The 23,588-nt window shown below is 37.1% G+C and overlaps 3 protein-coding genes across 3 annotated transcripts; 1 reads left to right on the top strand and 2 right to left on the bottom strand.

Moving 5' to 3' along the window:
• Positions 1 to 13,842: 13,842 nt before the first annotated feature.
• Positions 13,843 to 16,440, bottom strand: LOC122628651 (F-box/LRR-repeat protein 14). The gene has a single exon (XM_043811131.1). It carries the CDS (start codon positions 16,284 to 16,286, stop codon positions 14,838 to 14,840), a length of 1,449 nt encoding a protein of 482 aa, XP_043667066.1. The 5' UTR covers positions 16,287 to 16,440; the 3' UTR covers positions 13,843 to 14,837.
• Positions 16,441 to 20,664: 4,224 nt separating this feature from the next.
• On the top strand, positions 20,665 to 22,074 carry LOC122628654 (60S ribosomal protein L27a). The gene is made up of 6 exons (XM_043811136.1): positions 20,665 to 20,749; positions 21,042 to 21,105; positions 21,210 to 21,307; positions 21,402 to 21,551; positions 21,661 to 21,796; positions 22,017 to 22,074. The coding sequence occupies exons 1-5, from the start codon at positions 20,747 to 20,749 to the stop codon at positions 21,787 to 21,789; spliced, it is 444 nt and encodes a 147-aa protein (XP_043667071.1). The 5' UTR covers positions 20,665 to 20,746; the 3' UTR covers positions 21,790 to 21,796; positions 22,017 to 22,074.
• Positions 21,927 to 23,254, bottom strand: LOC122628653 (splicing factor 3A subunit 2). The gene is made up of 2 exons (XM_043811135.1): positions 22,577 to 23,254; positions 21,927 to 22,475 (listed from the first exon to the last, which is right to left on the bottom strand). The coding sequence occupies exons 1-2, from the start codon at positions 23,120 to 23,122 to the stop codon at positions 22,200 to 22,202; spliced, it is 822 nt and encodes a 273-aa protein (XP_043667070.1). The 5' UTR covers positions 23,123 to 23,254; the 3' UTR covers positions 21,927 to 22,199.
• Between the last annotated feature and the right edge of the window lie 334 nt (positions 23,255 to 23,588).

Genomic DNA, 23,588 nt, shown 5'->3' on the forward strand with positions numbered 1-23,588 from the left:
AATTATTAAATATATAAAAATAAAAATTATTACTTATAATGCATTATATAGATATCTATATAATAACAATAATTATTCAGTTTTATCGTATTAAGTCTATAATGATAAGCAACATAATATTTAACAAAACATAATATAATATTAATAATTAATATAATACAATATTTAACGAAATTCATCCGGTAAAATCATGATAGTATACCGAGATCTAGGATCGAGGATTTTGATTGAGCAATATTAAAGTAACTGTAATAAGAATAATTGCCCAATCGCGAAACATTACACACACACACACAACACTTCATATATATATATATCCATGAATATATAACATATATATTTCGTCTACGTCGCATACGGATTCTCTCGGAACTAGAAAAATGGAAATAGGATCGAGAAAGAAAAAGTGGGGGAAGCCGGACTACTCGAGTTACTTCGAAAATTATCAACGCCTTCGATTCCGAGAAAGAACTTGTGTGGCTCGCAGCGGGAGACTTCGACTCTCGCAACATTTACATACGCACAAACATAACGCACGTTCACGAAGAAAAAAAAAAAAAAGGAAAAAAAAAGAACAGGAAAAAAAGAACGAAAGAGAAAAAAAAACCCATTACGCGTGACCCAATCTCCATGACTACTTTCCGGCGCGGGAAGACCGAACGTTTCTGTCTTTTTTCTTTTTTCTCTCTTTTCTCTTCTTTTTTTTTTTTTTGTTATTTCGTTTCACGCGCGCGCACGCACGCACGCCGTGAAATGAAAACAAAAGATACGTGCTTCGAAAACAATTCGGTATTAAAAGGCATATGGGTTGTGTCAGGGTTGCGTGTTTGGGTTGCGTCATACATGTACATACATGTATTTTGGTCAGAGAGAAAGAAAAGAGAGAGAGAGAGAGAGAGAGAGAGAGAGAGAGAGAGAGAGAGAGAGAGAAATATAAAGAAAATTCGTCATAATTATTATATTCGATTGGGAGACAATTAAATCTTGTTGCACAGGCTGCTTCGAATTTGGACTGTAAATTATGAGCCGAGATAGATTTGCGAAAGAATTTTCAAATCGGCAAAATTTAACGCGAAAGAGAGAAATAAAATGAGATAGATAGATAGATAGATAGATAGATAGATAGATAGATAGATAGATAGATAGAATGTTTTTCAAGGAAACTTCTCGATTTCTAAACGCGAATAAAAGCGAGCGAGCGAGCAAGCGAGAAAGAGAAAGATAGATAGATAGATAGATAGATAGATAGATATATAGATAGAGATAGAGAGAGAGAGAGAGAGAGAGAGAGAGAGAGAGAGAGAGAGAGAGAGAGAGAGATAGAGATAAAAGGCGGGTATCGCGGCTCGGGAGTCACGTGGTTTCTCAGGTAAATCCCTACATTCAGGCGGACGGTACTTGTCCGCCCTGGAGCACCCTGCTTTGTGATGAATGTCTGCGGCTGCCTCCCGCTTCCCCGTCTCTTTTTGTCCTCAAGAATGCGCACAATGCCGGTGCTGCGATGCCTTGCCTCGGCTCCAACCAAACCCGCCACCACCACCACCATCACCACCTCCATCTCTATCTCCAACCTCCACCTCCACCTCCATCTACACCTCCACCATCACCGCCCTTAACCTCTCTCTTTTCCTCTCCTTTCCTTTACTTCTTCTTCTCTTTTCTTCTCTTCTCTTCTCTTCTCTTCTCTTCTTTGCTTCTTCTTCCGTAGTCTTTCTTTTCGGGACGAGATTCTCTCTTTCTTTCACTCTCTTTCTTTCTTTCTTTATTTATTATTTCTCTCTCTCTCTCTCTCTCTCTCTCTCTCTTTGTGAAAAGAACTTAATAACGCGCACGGTGCTAGGGATTTGTCGCCTTCCATCAGGTAAGGCAGGTATGTATGTAGCTATTATGTATGTACCTATATATTTATGTATTATGTATGTATGGATTTATGTATACGTACCTATGTATTTATATATATGTACGTTACGTATTTAGCTATGTATTTATGTATATATGTACGTATGACGTATGTACATATATATATATATATATGGACTTTTGTATTTATGTATGTACATGTGTATGGATGAATAGTTGTACTCCGCGTATACGTACGCACTTTTAAACTTCCCGCCCTTTACTACGTTTTCTTCCTATTATTACAAAAGAATTCTCTTTTTATATTCTTTTTCAAAGAAAATCTTTATTTCTTCGTAAAAAAAGAAAAAGAAAAAGCAAGAAAAAAGGAACTTACCTTTTATATAGGTGGGTAGATAGGTAGGTAGGTAGATAGGTTAGGTCGGTTGGGTAGATAGGTTCGTTGTAAAAAAAAAAAAAACCTTCTTAATCCTATTATAACTAGAACTATCGTTTAATGGCGGCACGGAATCTTTCGAATGACGTTTGACGAAATTTTACGTGTATTTTTCTTTTCTTTTTTTTTCTGAAGGACGTAAAAAGAAATTCAAAAAAAAATAAAACTAAATAGAAAAAGAATATGAGAGAAAAAAATAAGGGAAATCCGCACTTACCTGAAGGTCGGTGTCCTCGATCACATTCTTCGTTTTTCTGATTCGTCGATTGATTCTGCACAATGTATCGATCGTAACGTTCGATCGTAATTTATGGAACATATATATATATATATATATATATATATATATATATATATTAAATATAAATTAAATCTTAAGCTCAAAGGATAGGGATTTACGTAGATAGACGGACACACAGATAAATAGAGTAATAGATAGATAGATAGATAAACGATCAAATAGATAGATATATAAATAGATAAAGATAAGTGAAGAAAAAAAAACGAAAATAGTCGTCGCGTGGGTTTTCTTGAAAAACGTAACGTATTCTATATTTAACAAACATCTTTTTTCCATGTTAATATTTACAATTACACAATGCGCATGTGTGTGTTTCTCTCTAACATATTCGTCGTTGAATTATTTACAATATGTAATTACAATGCGTTTATCATAGACGGAGTGTGATCAACAGGCCGAATTCCGTTTCGAATTTTCACATAATATTGGGGATGGGAAAGGGGAGTAGGGGAGGGGGGCGCGCGCGCGCGCTCTCTCTCTACGCCACCAACTCGCTCAGCACGTATTATACACCTGCCTTTCTACATTTATCCTTCGTGTATGGTGCTGTTTTTTTTTGTAATAGCGTGTATGCACGTATGCATGTATGCAGGTACGTACGTGTATGCCTGTTTATTCATGATGTAATTGTATGTATGTGTGCGAGTGGGGTCATTTCGCACAAACAATATACGTACGCACGTACATACAAACACACACGCACGAATCAGACAGCATGAGGAGGACGAGACGCAGTAAAAGCGAGTTAGTACGAGCCGAATGTGTCGTGTATGTATGTTTGCGTCCACGCATGACGAGACGGGTGCACAAACGCTTGCTTAGCGTATATAACTAAGCAAGAATATGTATGTATGTATGTATGTATGTATGTATGTATGTATGTATGTATGTATGTATGTATGTGTGTATGTATGTATGTTAAAGATTAGAGAATCGTCCAAACTTCTTTGCCCGCTAGTATAAAGACGATCGGCTATCTCTTTCTTTCTCTCTCTCTTTCTTTCTTTCTCTTTTTCTTGTTCGCATTCTCCCAACGGGTTAAACTCTATCCTCGAGAAAGGGAGAAAAAAGAATAAAAGAATGAAAGAGAAAAAGATAGAGATAGAGAGAGAGAGAGAGATCGAATCAGCAACGAAAATATTTGGACATTTAGAAAAATCACTATAGATTTTACGTCTTATATTAATTAAGCCCGAGATCCTAAAAGAAAAATTTAATTAACTTCGAAACATTTCTTTTCTTTTTTTTTTTTTTGTTATCTATCTATCTCTTTTTCTTTTTCAGAAATTCGTTTTCATTTCTTTTTTATATGTATGTGTGTATATATATATATATATTTACATAGGTATATATATATATATATATATATATGCAAGGATATTTTATCATATAGTGATTTTTCCATAGTAACGATAACATTTATAACGTAATTGAATTTTACAATGTTTTTCAAACATAATATCGAAACGAAACGATTGATCGATTGATCGATTGATTGCAGATTTCGAGGGAACTTAATTTAAAAGACGAGTCGTCGTCCGCGCTCTTTAGTTTTCTCTGTTTTCTTTTTTTTCTCTTTCTAACTACATCTAAGGGTTGCGCGGTGAGATTAGATTAGATTAGGTTAGGTTAGGTTTGGTTAGGCTTGGTTAGGTTAGGTTAGGTTAAGTTTGATGAGGTGATCGGTGGGTAGAGAAGGGAGGTATATATCTTTATTTTTGCATTATATGTTGAAATTCGTATTCGCAACAGAGTTTTTCTATTTCCCTACGTAAGAACGTAACGCGTTCTCGTGCAAGTAACTATATTACGTAAGGTTTCTGTTGCTTTGTTAAGTTAGTGTAACTCCTTCTGTCCCCTTATTGGTCGCTTCGTGAAACCGGATTGATTTGAAACACACGACGAAGTTCGTACGATGGAATCGTACCAATAGAATTCTTTCTACATCATCGTTGACGTTTGATTTAATCTTTTGAAGAAAAATAAGTGAAAGAGCGATAGATAGATAGATAGATAGACAGATAGAAAGAAAGAAAGAAAGAAAGAAAGAAAGAAAGAAAGAAAGAACAAAACAGAGAAAAAAGAAAGAAAAAAGTATAGGTGGAGAAAATGGTGGCAGAGATACGAGCCGGTGACGCTTATGAAAGTGATCTAAGTCATACGTATGTATTATATACATATATAATATATATATATATGTATGTGTGTGTGTGTATATATATATGTATATATATGTAATTATTTTTTCTTTTCGTTGTCGTCGTGATATTTTGGACATTTGCTTTTGAATTATTTATAAAAAATGATTTATCCGTAAGGACGAATGCGATAAAGATAAAAAAAAGAAATGAAATGTACATAATCCTATCGTAGAGAGAAAAAGAAGAGAAGAGAAAAAGAAGAGAAGAGGAAGAAAAAGAGAAAGAAAGCAAATTTAATTCTTTCATGTAATTTAAACGTTTATAAACAAAGAATTACCGAATGCGCGATAAAATATACATAGGCATTCGTGAATGCCTCTTTTAATACATCACAAATGATTTGGATCAATTTCATTGATCACCGTCATAGACGGCTAATAGACGTAACGGATGATAGATGGACGATACGTAATAGATAGAGAGACAAGGATACAATTTTTATTCTTAAAAATTATTTTTTTCTGGAAAGGCACATGCGGCTCGAAGTTAACTAATTAAGCGAGAGATGTTTTTTTAATAGTGTTCCTTCTCCCGTAGAATTGCGCATAATATGAATTATTCTGAGTGATACTCGTGAAAGATAAAGAGAGAAAGAGATAAAGAGATCGACGGAATAAGAAAAAGAGAAAGAGAGAGAGAAAGAGAGAGAGAGCTTTGATATCAACCCGCGTATTTCAAATCACTAAAACGAGGCAATCGTCTTCGGAGACGAAACCAGTGAGAAAGGATCACGTTAACAGAGAAAGATAAAGATAGAGATAGAGACAGAGACAGAGACAGACAAAGAGAGAGAGAGAGAGAGAGAGAGAGAGATAAAGTCCAGTATGGCTTTGGCGTTGGCCTAACGCAAAGGTAACGTTCTCATATCCTATCGCGTTTCCGTATGTTCGCAGCTGTTCTATTATCTATTGGTCGCTATCTCAATGATCGAAATCCGAGGACGAGCGGCGAATGCGATCAAACGAATATCTCCATTTACCTAAATGTACCCAAACGGGAAAGAAATCTCTCTTATAGATGTAGCTTTCTTTTTTTAAATGTACAAATAATAGTAATACATATATATATATATATTATATATATATATGTACAATACATATATGTATATACTTATATACAAACTTTTATGAACTACGCCTTTCTTTTTATTATTATTGTTTATTATTATTATTACTTATTATTATTATTATTTATTATTATTATTATTTATTATTATTTATTACTATTATTTTTTTTGTCTTTTTTTTTCGTTTTTGTTTTTTTTTGTTTTTTTAATACAAAACGCAAAGAACAAGTCGTCCCACCGCGTACACTTCACTATCCGCGTCTTCTTCAACGTGTGAAAATCACAGTTCTTGGTAATTATTATTACTATTATTATTATTATTATTATTATTATTATTATTATTATTATTATTAGTGTTATTATTATGATTATTATTATTATTATTATTATTAGTTTTATTAAGGCGACTGAACAACAACAATAGCAACAATAACTAAAAAAGAAAAGAAAAAAAATAATAAAAAAAAGACAAGCCCTTTTCTCTTTTAACTTCAAGAAGAAGCGCGATTGATTTTGTTTCGCGAAAAGAAATGCGAGATGTTACTTCTTCTATTCGTCGTAATTTTATCCTTCTCTTCTTCTTCTTTTTTTTTTTATACAACTTCAAACTAAATCGTTTCGTTAATATAAAAAAATTCTTACAGGAATATATATATTTATTTAATAAAAAAAAAAAAAAAAAAAAAAATCTTTTAAAATATTGAATTTACTTTTGGACATATTAATAAGTATTCAAGTTTCAACTATAAAACTCAACAGTTACTCTTAAGTTCCAAACTCGTTCGATCATTCATCGTTTTCTTCTACAAAAAAAAGTACGTATTCTCTGTGTGTGTGTGTGTGTGTGTGTGTGTAGATGAATGTGTAAAAGTGTATGTACGTACATATGTATATTTATATTTGCAATAAAAAATATATAGAAATGGTGTGTTTCACGGGGCGAAGGGGGTGTGTTGCGTATGTATAATTGAAGTTCACCTAGATCAGCCTATTATCGTTATGACACGTAATCTCTTAGAAAACTGCTTAAAAACTAACATTTGGTATCTCTCGTAAATCCTGCTAATTGAACTATTTATTAATAAACAAAAAGACTTATTGGATTATGAGCGTAGAAAGGATAAGATTGTGGTATAGCCTCTCAGTACTGTGCCGCCGTTCTTTTCTTTTTTTATATATATATATTTATATATATATATATATATCAAAAGAAAACAAAAAGAGAAATAAAAAATAAAAAAGAAATAATAAACAAAAAAGAAAAGTACCGTAGGAAAACAAAAAAAAAATATATAAAACAAAAATAAAATAAAATAAAATAAAAGAACAAAAAAGAAAATTATAAATCGAGAAGTCGAAGTATATGTGTATGTACGCACACGTAAATATGTTGCATCATGAAATTAATAACGCATATAGTCCGTCGGAATTCGACTGTCAAAGTATCGTCGAAAAAAAGAAAGGAAAAGGAAAAATAAAAAATTGGAAATTAAAATTAATGAAATATGAAAAGAAAGAAAAAAAAAAAATAAATAAATAAATAAACCGAAAAAGAAAAAGAGAAAACGGAAGAAGAAGTGAATGAAAACCGGGCGAATTTTCTAATTAAATATTTGTTTCGTTGCACGAGTATCGTCGTTATTATTATTATTAATATTATTATTATTATTATTACTATTATTTTGTATTATTATTATTATTATTATTATTATTAATATTATTAATATTATTATATTAGTTTAATTTATAATTATAATTATTATTAATATTATTATTATAATTTGTTCTTGGCTTTTCCTTTTCTTTTCGTATTTTGTTTCTACGACATCTGCGATGAGACGCACATATAATTTTCTTCTTTCATTTTTTCCTTTTCCATCGTACAAAAGAACAAAAACGTCTCTAAGAAAGATCTAACGTAGATAATAATAATAATATATATATATATATATATTTATTACAAAATTGTATCTATAACTTTAAATTAGATGTTATGTTAAATCGTGATATATATACATATACATATATATAATATATTATAAATATGTATAACATATATATATGTTATATCGTAACAATAGCACATGACACTATTTATCTTCATTTTACAATTACAGATACAATTTAATAATAATGCAAACGTATCATACATTCCTCCTAATAAAAGGAGAATTTCTTCGAAATTTGCAAATTCATTTTAACATAAAAAAAATTGTAACGTTATAAACAATATAATAATAATAACAATAATAATAATAATAATAATAATAATAATAATAATAAAAATAAAAGAAAATAATCGCACGCTTGACCTTTTGAATAATCGTTCAACCGCGTTAACTTAATTTATTTATTGCAAAATTTTTACTACCACGTTTGCATTTTACCCCCTCCTCTGTCTCTTTCTCTCTTTCTCTTCCTCTTTCTACGATCGTTACGAAGTTTGTCGACTGGAGACACGTGACGAATAAAAAACAGACAAAAGAAGAAACAACGAATATATTAAATTTGTATAAAAAGAAAAAAGAATACGTACGTGTATATATATATATATACACACATATATAAAAGAAAAAAAAAAAAAAACCTCTGGTAAATCCCAAAACACGCTTTAATAAACAATGTATAAGCGTATATAAATCAAGAAAAAGAAAAAGAAAAAAAAAAAAGAAATATATAAAGGTGAGACAAAATATATTGTATCATAACATAGTGAAACGTAACACGGCAAAAGAAAGAGAGAAAGAGAGAGGTCGGAAAAGGAGAGAAAAAGAACTAGTAATTTCATTACTAGAAACGAGTATGTATGTGTAGAACAAAATAGCACCTTCGAATCACAAAAAAATGCGCTTTCTCGCCGTGAATTTGCGATCTCTTATGCACTTCTCCATATAAGTATGTACGTATATATATATATATATGTGTGTGTATATACATACACTTCCTTTTTTTTCTTTCTTTCTTTCTTTTTTTCTCGTAAACGAGACAGCACAAATAAATTCGTACGTTCTATCAATATCTTTTTAAATGCGTTTGTGTACGTGTTGCTTTCTTCACGATTACGAAAGATTAATCATCGTGAAGACAACTCAAGTATTTTTTACGTCGGCATTTCGTTAAGTTATGCTCTTCTTCGATAGTGGATAGTCGGACGCAAGAAAAGAAAAGAAAGAATAGAAGAAAAAAAATCGTGACAACGCCTACATACTTAGTAAAGAATATTTCTCAAAACCGAGCTAAAAACATTGGAAGAAACGAAATTTATGGGAAGGCAAGAGCATTTCTAGTCTTTCTTAAGGGAAGTAAGGATCGTTATCGGAGAAAAAAAAAAAAAAAAAGAAACCACAAAGTATCAAATTCGAAAAAATAAATCGTCGTTCTCTCGTATAAAAAAATATCGTAATAATATCCGAATTAAACAGAATAAGGAAAAAAAAAAAAAAAAAAAAAGAGAAGAAGAATTAGCTCGAATAAAAACCGCATTAATAATACCGATCAAAAACAAAATTATTAAAAAAATCGTGTTACTCGTAGATATTAAACAAACCTGTCCCCATTGATAATCGATTTCAAAGATCAATAATTTCGATGAAAGGTAAGGCTCGAAGCCTTTATAGCAAACGAAGAAGAACTCAAGAAAGAAAAAAAAAAAAAAAAAAAAAAGAAAAGAAAAGAAAGAAACGAACGAACGAACGAACGAACGAACGAACGAACGAACGAACAACGAAAAAGGTCTCCCCCACTATTGTCGATGACGAATATCGAAGGTAAGAATCTTAAGGTATAAAAACGTGTATTATTCCTATCAGAGCAACACATATACGACGTCTACTACTGCGATATGTGCACGCAACGATGCGTCAATGCACATGCCTTCGTAGCCGAGCAACGTTAGCTACGGGGGTTGCCAGACAATGAGTAACGGGTCTCCGTATAGCCGTCAAGGGTCGAAGAAGGGAGAGGGAAGGCCGAGGGAAGTCCCGCATCTCCAATCGATTACAATAGCACCTAACCTAGGGTAGCGGGAGAAGAGACCCGTGTGAAAGGCCCCTTTCCTTTCCTTTCCTTTCCTTTCTCTCTCTCTTATTCGCACACGCATATATATATATATATATATATATATACATATATATACATATATATACATAGATAGATACACCCTTTCTCTGTACCTACGTACATATTCGTACATATACATACATATGTATATATATATATGTATATATATATATACATGCTTTGGTTCCCTTTCCTCTTTTACTCCTTTTCTCTTACGCGATATTCCCTTAGCACAACATGCTTGGGGTTGCCTCGGCTTCGTTCGGCCTTCGTCGATCGTACTCGCCAGAGGATCCTCCTCCTCCTCCTCCTTTTCCTTCTCCTCTTCTTCTCTTCCTTCACCTGCATGTATGCATGCGTGTGTCCAATTCTTTCTCTATACACGTATGTATCTACATATGTATATATATATGTGTATGTGCGCGTGTATACATATTCCTACGTTCTACAACCCACCCTCGTATCCCTTCGAAAGAGAACTAAACACTCCGAGTAATTTGATAATTCCATCGTTTCCTTTGGAAATCGTTAATGAAACTCATTACCCGGTCTATACACGACGTACGGTCCTGTGTAAAGTACGAGCTCGAGATTCGAGTTAGAGAGAAAGAGAGAGAGAGAGAGAGAGAGAGAGAGAGAGAGAAAGAAAGAGAGATAGAGAGAGAACTGGTTTTCCACCTTGTATCTTACTAACACTATTTACCACTAAATACAGCCGGTCGTATTGCCATTTTACTACTATGTCCAGGTGGTTGGAGGAAAGTACGAAGAAAATTTTTTTTCAACAAATTCCTTAAACCTTTCTATATAGTAGATCTTAGTTGCGTTCATTGTCTTGACGAAGTTAAAAGTACGTTAAAAGGAGGGAAGGAAAGGCACGAGAGGGATGGAGAACACGTAAGGCGGTGAGTGGGAGGTAAGGGGATGACTGATCGATTAGAAGTTAAAATATATTTTAAAGAATATCAAGGAAGGTTTAAATAAGTAAAAGCTGAAGAATAAGAAGAAAAAGAAAAGGAAGAAGAAGAATTATCACATTCGAACTCGAATATTATTTTATGAATAATAATGAAACGTCGTCGACGTATTGATACGATTTAAATGAAAACGAACGAATAATTAAAGATAAGAACGAAAAAGAGGAGAAAAGTAAAAAGCATATATATATATATATGTGTGTGTGTGTGTGTGTAGAAGAAGAAGACGAAGAAGAAGCAAAGGGAGAAGAGGAATTTATAACGTGAATATTTTTTCGACGGCAAAGTCGAGAGGTTGAGAGAGAAAGAGCAAAAGAGAGAAAGAGAGAGAGAGAGAGATTCTGAGTGAGTTTGGTTGGGACTATTTTCTTTCTCTCGGGTTTCGGCGTATTCGGAGGTCAGCGGGTCTAGGTAGACGGTTGAAATTCAGGTTTTCGAGCTGGTTAGGCCTGGTAGAGAAGAGAAGAGAAGAGAAGAGAAGAGAAGAGAAGAGAAGAGAAGAGAAGAGAAGAGAAGAGAAGAGAAGAGAGGAGAGGAGAGGAAAGGAGAGGAGAGGTTTGTGCTTTGGCCCTTCGATCCCACTGCTCCTGGCCTCCTCCTGAATACCCCGCCTATACATTCTGGTACAGACACTTCCAAAATTCCTCCCACCGTTCGCCGAACTACTACTCTGCAGAACTGCACAGGCTACCAACTAACCAACCAACCAACCAACCAACCAACCAACCTGCCAGCCAGCTAGCCACCAGCCTGCTATTCATCCAACCATCCAACCATCCAACCAACCAACCAACCAACCAACCAACCAACCAGCCAGCTACCCAGCCAACCAGCCGGCCGTAATAACGAGTTGCTACGCGATCGAGCGTACGTCCGCATAAAAACAGGGGAATGTCCACCTGACATATGCTTTATCTCCTTTCGAGATGGTGCACTATGCGAAATATAATCACCGGACTTCTCTAAAAGAGGGAGAAGAGAACCTGCTTTTCGTGGAGAACTTACATTTACTACTTATACGCACGCACGCACGCACGCACGTACGTACCTATACACGCGCGTTCGGGTATTACACCGCAGGTATATTATGGAGGAAACACGCAGGTAGATATATGTATGTATATATGTATATGTGTATATATATATATATATATATATTCTACGAAAAATTTGTCAAATTTTTCCGATCGCTTCGTCCTCCTTCATCACGGTTAAATCTACCAGTTAGGAAACTGTTCAATTCTCTTGTTTTTTTTGTTTTGTTTTGTTCTTTCTTTTTTTCTTTTTTTAGAACGATCGATTGGAAATAAATCTCACCCGATAAATATAATATGAATCAAGTTGATTCTTGCCATCGTCCCTCTCCCTCCTTCTTTCTCTACCCATCGACCCACCCCTCCCCTCCCACTCTCTCCTCCTTCGATCGAAAGGATTTAATTGATAAGCGAGAGGGAAAAATTTTTTCGTCGGATGAACTCGCCCCTTATTTTCTTTCCTTTTCTTCTCATTTCTTTTTCTTTCTTTCTTTCTTTTAATAATGCCAACGAAACGCGTGATTTATTGTTAATTTGTGTTGTGACAAAAAAGAAAAAAAGAAAAAAAAAAAAAAGAAAAAAGTAAACGAACGGAAAGGAAGAAGAGAAAGAAAAAAGAAGCAGACGAAAGAAAAATTATCAAAGAGTAAGTTCGTTTTAATCGATGATTCGCAAACTCTACGCGCGTGTCGAACGAGTTCGCAAGTAGAATTATAAAAACTATATTCGCCTTTTAGAAAAGTTTGTGTTTCCATTTCTTCTTTTGGTCGTCCGTATTTTTTCCTTTTCCCTCTTACTTTTTTTCTTTCCTTTTTCTTTTTAATAGATAAAACGAGACGACGTTATATGATCCGACTGTCGTTATTCATTTTCTTTCGCAACTGTTCTGACGCAACGAAGGTTATATTAGACTTTTAATTAAGGTACTGCTTACTAATCAATGACCACAAACTTCGAATCTAGATATTTAAAAAACGAAGAAGAGCATAATGCAATTTATATATATATATATATATATATATATATATATATATATATGTATATGTGCGCGCGTGTGTACTTTCGAGGTATTCAATATTTTACCGAATTCCTGCGTACTTTTTTTTTCACTCGACTGCGTTTCGCGACTCGTTCGTCAATCGTTCGAGGGCAGAATAAAAAGAAAAGGAAAAAAAAAAAATAGGAAAAAAAAAGAAGAAACCAACGACAACGGAACAACAAATAAAAAAGAAAAAAAAAAGGAAGGAAAAAAGCTCCGCAATTTTATAAGACAGATTACCATTACCGCGTTGCGTAGCGCCTTTTTTTTTGTTTTGCATCGACGTGCGCGTGTGTGTCCGCACGCGCGTTCTCTCTGTGTGTGCGTGTGTTTTTTTTTAACGATCGAGTTACGAAAGAGGGAAAAAATAGAAGAAAAAAAGGTAACAAATAAAAAAAATATATATACACACTCACATACACACATATGCACATATATACATATATATATAAAAGTACGCAAAATCTAACGTGCTCGGATTTTTGTTCCTCTCTCTCTCTCTCTCTTTCTCTCTCTACCAGGCAACAAACCTCCACCAATCGGCCGAAAAAGACCGAGGTCGAATTTATTGGCGGTATCGACGAATGAAAATTATTGCCGAATCAATGGTATAAAAAAAAAAAAAAACAAAAAAAGAAAAAAAAAGAAGAAACGTAAAAAAAAAAGAAACAAAACGGAGGAAGCGAAAAAACAAAAAGAGAAAAAAATAAAAATAAAAATGAAAGAATATAGGTAAGAGAAAAGAGAAAAAGTGTATGTAAAAAACAATACGTAGAAAAAAAAATATATATATATTCATATATATATACACGTATAAGAGGGGTAAAAAAAAAAAAAAGAGAGAAGAGAAGATAAAAAAAGAAGAAAAAAGAAAAAGATTAAAATCTAGTTACGTATATATTCGTACGACGTACGGTGATGGCGATCGATCGATAATAGGTTTCTTCTTCTTCTTCTTCTTCTTCTTCTTCTTCTTCAAGGGGGCTTATCGAAGTTTGGCAAGGAGGATCGGCGGAAGCAAGAAAAAAAAAAGAAAAGAAAAAAGAAAAAAAAATGAGAGAGGAAAGGAAACGAACAAAGAAGAGAAAAAAGAAAAGGAAAAGGACAGGAAAGGAAAGTAAAGAAAGAAAAAAAAAATAATAATAATATAAAGAAAAGATCTACAAGCAGGTAGGAAAGATCAGAGAACCGATCTCGTCGGTCGTTCATTCGTTCGTTGGTTGGTTTCGTTTCGGAACCCGCGCAACCCGAGAAATTTGTCTGTTATTTCCATAGGAAGAGAGTCTAGGTCGTGTTTAAAGGAAGTCGCAGTAAACGGTAAAGGTGTTATTATTATAAGACGAAGGAGAGAGAAGGGGGAGAGGGAGAGAGAGAGAGAGAAAGAGAGACGACTCGCCTAACGCGTTCGAGATCCGGCAAATCGGGGATGATGGTCGTTGCCGTAGATGACGACTTTTCCGTCCTCGGTAAGATTTATATAGGTAAAGAACCAGGCCAAGCACCGCGAGTTCCACGGATCTCGAACGTTCTTATAACACATTGCCGTCCGGTAGAGAGAGAAAGAGAAAGAGAGATAGATGGAAAATGGATGGATAAATAGGTAAGAGAAAAGCAAGAGAGCGCGAGTAGTCGGTTTCGAAGTAGTCGAGCCTCTAAGATTCGAAAGGATCGTCGAATCGAAGAGGAACGATCGATCATCGATCATATAACGTTCGTGTCAAGAACGCATGGTATTAGGAATATAAAGTGTAAAGGACGAATACTACGTTTCGTCGTCGTCCTCCTCGTCGCCTAGTCGGCAAGGTTCGGCCGGTAAATCGCGTATTGGTAATTTACTGGGCGGCAATGTGTTAATAGAAAGCCATCACCGCACGTGCCAGAGACCAAGATTCAAGGTACTCAGCTGCGGTAGTTTCATAATCCTCTCCAGGCCATTGGTCGTTATCCTCGTGCATCCGTAGAGATCGATGCACTTGAGGTGCTTCATGCTCTCGGCGATGGTATGAAGTCCCTTGTCCGTCAACCTACTACACTGACCGATATTCAAAGTCTCTAGGTCGTGCAGAGTCTTCGCGATCTTGCATATACCCTCGTCGCTAATCTGACAAGCGGATAACGATAGGGATTTTAGATTGAAGAGACCCTGGGAAATGTGTACGAGGGCTTGGTCGCCGATCTTGTCGCAGAACGATACGTCCAAGGACGATATCCTGCTTCCACCTTCGGCGAGGTAGGCCATACCGATGTCGGATATGTTGTCGCAGGATCTAAGGTTGAGCTCGCGCAGGCTGGACATCCTCGCTAGATGCTTCACTCCGGAATCGGTGATGCACACGCAGAACGAAAGATTTATCGACTTGAGAGTGGTCAAGCCGATCGATACGTGCCTGAGCGCCTCGTCGCTGAGCCTCTGACAATCCTGGAGACTCAGGTGTTCCAGCGCTAGGTTGCCGTCGGCCGTTTCCCTGTTGAGTCCGGCCAAATGGGCGATACCTTGGTCGGAAACGTGCCAGCAGCTTCGCAGATCGAGCCTTCTCAGTCTCTTAAGACCCCACGCGATAAGGAGCAGGCCGGTATTGGTGATGTTGCAACAACCGCCCAACTCCAAGTGCTCGAGATTCTTAAGGTATTGGGCTATCCTGCCGAGGGAGGCGTCGGTCACCTGCTTGCAGAGGGAAAGATTGAGCTCGGTCAATGCCGGATACTCCTGGCAGAAGGCGTTGGTCAAGCCGGAATCGGTGATGTTGTAGCAACCGGATAGGTTCAGCGCCTCGAGATTAGGTACGCCCTTCAACACGTCGCTGAGGCCTCTCCTCAGGGACAACACTTGTACCTTTTTGACTCCTCTTCTAACCAGGCTGGCGAACAACGCCGGTGCCTGCTTCCTCAGGTGTAACCTAGCCTCGACCCCTCGCCAGACCGATCGGTAATAAGCGGCGTCTCTCCACGCGGTGCACACCTGTGCCGCCCTACCCTTGTCCCTAACATCCAAGTAACTAAAGATCAACGCCAATATCTCCGGATAGAGGGAGGATATATGGGTGCTGGCCGAGGCGACGTTACGCGGTACGTGCGGCAGCTGTCTCGAGGAGATGCCTTGGACGTAGGCCGGCAAACTGGTCGCCCCGCTATTGTAATGCGGGGCGCTCGACGAGTTATGAAGTATCGCCTGGCTCGTTTGGCTCTGTGCACTGGGTATCGCCAAGTGCGGCTGATGCAAATGATAAAAGTGACCGGGACGATGCAACAGCGTCGTGCCGCGGCTCGGCGTTAATGCCGGAAGTTCCGTCATCAACAGCTGACTTTCCTCCATCTTGCCGATCGCGCTACGCGCTTCCTCCGAGCGAACTTTCTTTCGCTCCACCTCCTCCTCCTTTTCCTCCTCCTCCTCCTCTTCCTCGGCTTCTGCCTCCCCCGCCACCCCCGTAGCCACTGCCACCGACACGGCCAGCTCACCTCCCCCTCCGCAGCCCACTCCTCCTCCTACCCCACCACCGCCGCCGCCGCCCCCACCTCCTCCTCCTCCTCCTACACCACCTCCTCTCTTCCTTTTCTCTCCTTCCAACGCCTCGCTCCTCCACCGATCTTCTCTACGCGTATACATATATCTACGTACTTCCTTCGCCGTACATCTATGCCGCGACACACACGCGCACGCACTTACGCACACGCGCGGCCCCACCGTGCCAAGTAGAGTTCAGTGGTAACGCACCAGCGCCGGCATAACGCTAAATTTTCTAATACCTCAAATACGTTCGAGTCTTGCCGATACCGATGTCGACGACGACGATCCTCCTCCTCCTCCTCCTCCTCCTCGCTCGCTGCCGTTCGGCTCGACCGGAGAACGAGACGAGTTTCGACTAAAACTTACTTAGGACGCGCGCGATATGTACTCTTGGAATGTGTCGTTATCACGGAAGCATGATTAAAAACTCGATGCAGTCTCTCTCTCTCTCTTTCTTTCCTTCTTCCTTCCTTCTCTTTCTTGATTGGCCACGGGTCCGTTTCAAAATCCAAGGAGTATCCGAGTTCGACGGCGATCAGTTCGACACCATTCTCTCTCGTGTTGCTGCTCGCACATGTAAAACTCTGTCGTGTTCTTCTCTCTCTCTCTCTCTCTCTCTTTTTTTCTGCGCCTACTACCTCTTTTTCCTCCTCCACCACTACTCCGCTACTACTACTACTCTACTACTACTACTACTACTACTACTACTATTACTACACTCCTCTACTCCACCACCACACCACCACTACTACTACCTCCTCCCCCTCCTCCTCCTCCTCCACCGACGCTCAACGCTCGCTCTGTCCCGACCGTTCTCTTCCTCTCTCTCTCTCTAACATTCTGCTGCCCCCCCCTCTCTCTCTCTCTTCCACCCTTCGACACTCCCCGTGCCCCGCCCCCCACCACCACTCCACTCCTCACTCACTCTTTCTCTATCTCTTTCTCTCCCTATAACCTCCTCGCAGGCTCTTTCGCTTCCGCCGCTGTCGTTCTTCTTTTTCTCTCTTTCTCTTCCTCGCTCGCTCCGTTCGTTCGTTCGTTCAAGAGAGAGAGAGAGAGAAAGAGAGAGAGAGAAAGAGAGAGAGAGAGCGACGGAGAGAGAGAAAGAAAGAGAGAGAGAGAGCGCGCGCGCGCGCCTCTCTCTATATACCACGATATCACTTCCTCTACTCTCTCGTTCCTTCTCACCACTGGCTGCCTGGCCGCCTTCTCGCACGCACGACGCGAATCTACGCACACTTGTGTCTTACGTATCTCTTTTTTTCTCTCTCTCTCTCTCTCTCTTTCTCTCTCTCTATCTGTTCTCTTCTCTCTCTCTCTCTCTTTCTTTCTCTCTTTCTTTCTTTCTTTCTTTCTTTCTTCTTTTCTTTCTTTCTTTCTTTCTGTCTTTCTTTTTTTTCTTTCTTTCTTTCTCTTCTTTGCGTATTCTTTATATATATCTGGTACGATATACGTGTATGTATGTGTGTTTGTGTATATATAATATATGTATATATATTTCTCTCTCTCTTCACTCACTCACTCACTCACTCACTCGATGTGTGCCGCCGCCGTGACGGCGACGTGCTGCTTACGCACTGCCCTCGTCGAACGTTTTACAAATGTACACGCAGCCCCGACGGAAAACAGTAGTTTACAAAAGCATAAGAGAATATTTCCGCGCGTTCCTCTTCTTATCGTTATTATTGCTCTTTTTCTTTTTCCTCTTCTCCTCTCTCGTTCTTTCTCTTCTCGAGTATTTCGTCAGCGAGAAAACGGCGGTAATAGGAGTAACAGTAGCAATAGCAGTAGCAGCAACAGCACGTGACGAGGACAACGACGAGCGTAACGGTGTCTTCGATCGCTCGATCTTTCGATTACTCGATATCAACGATTTTTTCAACAACGACCACGACCACGACGACGACGTGGACGACGATAACAATGAAAACGAGGTTAATCTAAACGTCGACGACGTTCTCGTCGATCCAAACTCCTCGGATAAAAGAAAACTTGATAATAACGACGTATAGGACGTTGAAATCCTTCGTGAGGTCACTCGTGTAGCGGGATCAAGGAGAGATCGGCACATCGCCAGACCTGTTAACCGTTGCGCTGCCAGTCGCGAACTGTCGTTCCGCCTGCCCAAACTCAGATGTCGTGCCTAGTGCTCCGTGGCACACAGGCGGAGCGAGCCTGGTCCGAGCTCTTCTCTGATTGGTCGATCGGACTCGAGACCGTGACACGTGAGCGCACCGGCGAATATCGATTCGGGTTGCGTTGCGGCGGCATTTTTAAGTTTTCGCCAAGCGGTGGGGGGTGTACGGTGAGACGGGACCACGTTGCTACTACCACCCGCTCTCTGCGAACCCTGCAACGTTGGAATACGTACCGCTCTCTAGCTATCCGATGATGATACTCCCCGATGATAACGTTTCTCTTATTTTCTTTCTCCAGTCTTTCTCTTTCCATTTTCTTCCCTCTCCCGTCTCCTTATACTATTTTTATTTCTATTTCGATCTATTTCTCTTTCTTTCATTTTCTTTCCCTTTCTTTCTTACTTTACTCTTCTCTCTTTCTAGTTTCTTTTCCTTCTCTTTCTCTCTTTTTTCTTTTTCTCAACTTTCTTCTTCTTCTTCTTCTTCTCTTCTCGGAAGACTGCTGCGACGTACGAACGAAGATCTTTCTGACGTGATACCTTTTTTGTTTCTTCTTTTTCTTTTCTTTTCTTTTCTTTTCTTTTCTTATCGTTTCTCTTCTCTCGTTTCTCTTTTTTTCTCTCCTCTCTGTCTCTATCTTTCTCCCATGCTATCTAAAGAATTTATGAGAACCAAGTTGAAACAATTATTCGTACGTTCGTAACATTGTAGAGGCATATAATATCTCTTTTAATATCAGCTACAACGTCGATCGATCGATGGAAAGTTGAGAATATTTTGTACGTTGGACTACTTTTGATATACGTGATCCATTTATTTACAGAAAGTCTACACCAAGCGGGGCACGCTACGTGTTCCTATTTATCTTTCCTTTTTAATATTTCCATTTTACTTTCGTCGACTTCGGTGTCCACGTTTTGGAATTAGCGAATTAAATGGGTACAATGTTTTGATATATTTATATCGATACTCTCTCTCTCTCTCTCTCTCTCTCTCTCTCTCTCTGTCCATGTACTAGCTTCTAGTATCGTAACCGTAAATTTTGGTTCGAACATACACTTCGTATAGACATGCATTAGTTACAAACCCATATCGTATATATATCAATATATATATATATATATATATGGATCTATTTAATGTTGTGTAGTACGGTACCGATAATTATTATTACAATCTAACGAAGAGTATATTCTACGTTAGAAAATTTATTAATAGAAATTGTGAAACTTTAATAATCATGAATTATGAAATAAACACAATGTAATGCGTAGTTTGCTTATTCATGACGTTCTTATAAAAGAGAAAATACAAAGAGAAATATCAAAATATGGAAGAGGAATCGGTTTGAAGATAACGAACGACGATAAGATAATTCTTTATCGTTCTTTCGATATTAGATTCTATTATATTATATACGTAGGTATTTACCGTTTCAATTTCTTTGTCTTTCAATTTTCAGAATTTTTAGGATTCGTAGTATCGCACAAATTCGATGTGTGCTAACCTCTTTGTCTATATATTCTATGTATATACGTATATATACATATATATATATATATACGTATCACAGTATATATGTACGTACCATCCATCGCAGGAACGTAGCTACTAAAATCTAAATTTCAAATTGTTTGTTTTTTGTATCAATAAATATATATACTTCTTATACACGATATTAATTATATATATATATATATAAATATAAGAAATATATTTAATCGCACGACAAAATATTTTCATTTGCTAATCATAAAATATTTGTCGTAAGGCGCTTACAATATTTCAAATTTTTCCGATTGGTGTTCGTTTCTGTTCTTACAGCCAATCACGTTCGATCTATGGTTAATGCCGTTTGCGTCGTTCAAAGAGCTATTTGGAATATCGATTATGCGAAAGAATAAAAATTACTTGTGTACATTTAAATTATTTATAACAATGCGAATGTTTCATTGGTTCTTATTATTAATATCATTGTTATTTCGATTTTTATTATTTTCCATAGTTCATATTTTAGCCGCTAGATAGGGCTCAAGTAGCTCCACCATCTTTTTATCCATTGAGTAGCATTTCTATTGTATCAACTCGAACGTTCCTCTGCGCGGCTTCTTCCTTCGCACCGTAGACAAGATGGTGAGTATTTCGCGTTTGTGTTTTTCAAAAACAATCCAAAGATGCCTTGAACATCCGTAAGCTAATCAATATTTATTTACGTTCAATAATCATTGATTTTTCGTAAGAACATTTTAACGTTCATCTTGACGTAATAATTTGAATTACGTTGCCACACAATGTTGTAAATAACTTGTAATTTCTTTTTTTTTTGTTTTCTTCACATGTGGTCTTATAACATCGATTTCTTCAAACTGTGTTTTCGATAAATTATGATGTTAAATAAAGACATCTATGTTTATTTATTTTTTAGTCAACACATAAGAAAAAGACGAGGAAGCTGCGTGGTCATGTCAGTCATGGACACGGACGTATAGGTTAGTTGTTTTGTTTAAAAAATATATTAGGAGATTAAATCTCGTTACGAAACCGTATTATCATTGTGTTTATATGCATATTAATGAATTAATTATGTGTACAGGCAAGCATAGAAAACATCCTGGCGGTCGTGGTAACGCTGGTGGTTTACATCACCATCGTATTAACTTTGATAAATATCATCCTGGTTACTTTGGAAAGGTAAGAGCGTTTTACTGCAATTCAATAGTATCGAGAAACAATAATCGGCAAGAGTAATTGATAACGATCACGTAATTATTTACTTTTCGTATAGCTTGGTATGAGGAATTATCATTTACGTCGTAACACTAAATGGTGTCCAACGTTGAATTTAGACAAATTGTGGACATTATTACCGGAACATAAAAGATTGCAATATAAGCAGACTCAAGATAAAGCACCTGTTATCGATTTGGTTAAAGCGGTATGTCTTTTCATTTTTTCTTTCTCTCGTTCTTTCATACGTTCATACGTATAGGTATATATGTACGAGTCGTTTAGATTTGTTTCTTAAGAGATTTTTTTAATTATAGGGATATTACAAACTTCTGGGAAAAGGTCGTCTGCCTAAGCAACCCGTTATCGTAAAGGCTAAATTCTTCAGTAAATTGGCGGAAGACAAGATCAAGGCAGTCGGTGGTGCATGCATTCTTTCCGCTTAAGTTATGTGTACGTGTTACATATTTTTTTCTTTTTATTTAGGAGCTATGTTGATCATTTGTTTTATCGAATAAGTTAATTAAAATGATGATAGTACGAACGGGCGGACTTAAGAGTGCGTACAACACTTGAAATAATGTAGATTGTTCATAACTGATATACTTTTGATTATAAACGATTAGGATTCAATGTTGTTCGAAAAATTTTAACGAAATGATATTTATTTTAGGTGACTTGGGTGATTCGATGCGCGCACTTCCACTGTGTACATATGTTCTTAATAAAATACAAAAAAACTAATTCGAAGCGTCATGAAATGATTTACTTCCTTTTGAGCATTGATTATTTTATTACTGTTATTTATTTAAAAACTTGCTTATTCAAAGTTAGTTTTTTTTTTTTAATTTTAAAATTAAGCTATATGAGGTGGAGGAGGTGGAATTTGCATTCCTGATGCCAACAATGCAGGAGGAGGTGGAACTGGATTGAACATCGGAGGTCTAGGAGGAGGAGGTACAGGTACCATCGGTGGTAATCCTGGTCGAATTAATGGAACTGGAGGTGGTGGAACTTTGCCAACGGATGGCTTTTCGTTCTTAAATGCAAATTGTAGAAAGAATTGTTTGGTATCTTTGTTCCAATGGGTCCAGAATTTCCCTTCCGCTTTTTCTACTTCTCTGCTTGGTACCTGTTATTACAGAATTATTATTATTATTATTATTATTATTATTATTATTATACGACTTGTAACAAGAAGAGAATCGTTTACATCCATAAGCACGTTACTACCTTAAAGGCAATCGTTTCGTAAGGCTCTGCAGCAAACAACAGATATTGCCATTTGCGGTCTGGTGGTTCGACTCTTTGTTCGTAAGCAGACATAAACCTGTGTCGAGGAATGACATTGTCCGCAACCTCAGGATAATCAACTTGAAACAATAGACTTTGCTGTCCTGATTCTGGATCTCTTTGCTTGGTCACTCTGTAACCTGGTCTTCCAATCTTAACAAACTTTTTGGGCTCAACTCTTGGCTTTTCCGGAGCAAGTGTTTGTGGTGCTTCTTTTGCCTCCTTAGCTGCTCTTCTTGCTAAGTTAGCTTGATGTTTTTTTCCTTGAGTATGAGCTAAATAACTTCCTTCGTTGTTGTGCAACGTAAGACAAAGTTTACACTCGTAAGAGCCTAAATGATTTTTCATAAAATATGGATCCTTGTTAAGGTCGATGGTTTCTAAAGCTAGTTGCCTTAACCTCTCTCGTCGATCTCTGTTACTCTCTGACCATGACGCTACACCACCACCTCCTGTTTTTCCACCAGGTCGATTTTGGAAATCCATTGTGAATGTTTCTTAATAACTTCAAAATACGAGCTCAAAAGTTTCACGATATTTTTATTTCTTATTTCATTTGAAAAACTTTCTCCTTTCAGACGAGACTATGGCTTCACTGGTCACTCACGGTTACCAACTTTATACGCAACTCGTTTATAAAGTTGTCATATATATTTTTCATTCACGATTTCTCTTGTCCCTTTAAATTAAAAATTCGTCATTCGATATACGAGTAATTATTTATAAATAATTAATTACGAATGAATCTCGGATTCATTACATTTTTTTTATTCGATCGAACCTTTACGTTATTTTCTGTAGATAAAGAAAACATCTCTTTTATCGATAACAAAGGATAATATTTTTCAGATGGCACCACCGTTCGTATTTTCGTATGTCGCAGATAAGTACGTATAGAGAACACTGAACAAAATCTGCTAGGGAATAGTTGACCATCGAGTGTCACGACTGC

This window comes from Vespula pensylvanica, chromosome 4, assembly GCF_014466175.1.
Source record: "Vespula pensylvanica isolate Volc-1 chromosome 4, ASM1446617v1, whole genome shotgun sequence".
Classification (NCBI taxonomy): domain Eukaryota; kingdom Metazoa; phylum Arthropoda; class Insecta; order Hymenoptera; family Vespidae; genus Vespula; species Vespula pensylvanica.